This window comes from Penaeus monodon, chromosome 22 (assembly GCF_015228065.2).
Source record: "Penaeus monodon isolate SGIC_2016 chromosome 22, NSTDA_Pmon_1, whole genome shotgun sequence".
Classification (NCBI taxonomy): Eukaryota; Metazoa; Arthropoda; class Malacostraca; order Decapoda; family Penaeidae; genus Penaeus; species Penaeus monodon.
Window position 1 is genome coordinate 22,604,374 of NC_051407.1, and position 268 is coordinate 22,604,641.

Below are 268 nucleotides of genomic sequence, written 5' to 3' on the forward strand. Positions count from 1 at the left end.
TGCCATCCCATCAACTTTGAGTTAATTATAATTATTCTCACTACTGCTAAAGATGGCAATAAATGCAACATTATTGTAGGTTTCTGCTTGATCATGCAGGTTTCTTATTACAATTAAGCAATGGAATACTTTTTTTAAACACAGAGACTTACCATTTTAACACCATACACCAACTGCACACTTAGAATAAAGTAAACAATGCAGAGAATAGCTTGAAGTCCCAACGGAAAATACACTGAAAAGAAAAATACAGTAACTAGAACCTACC

General features: G+C 33.2%; 1 protein-coding gene across 1 annotated transcript in view; it reads right to left on the bottom strand.

Annotated features, from left to right (window-relative positions):
* The window catches only part of LOC119587004, an 8,855-nt gene that overhangs the window by 3,787 nt on the left and 4,800 nt on the right, over positions 1-268 (bottom strand). The window contains exon 4 of the mRNA XM_037935746.1: positions 153-235. Within this exon, the coding sequence (XP_037791674.1) occupies positions 153-235 (83 nt within the window). The remainder of the gene's footprint in view (positions 1-152; positions 236-268) is intronic.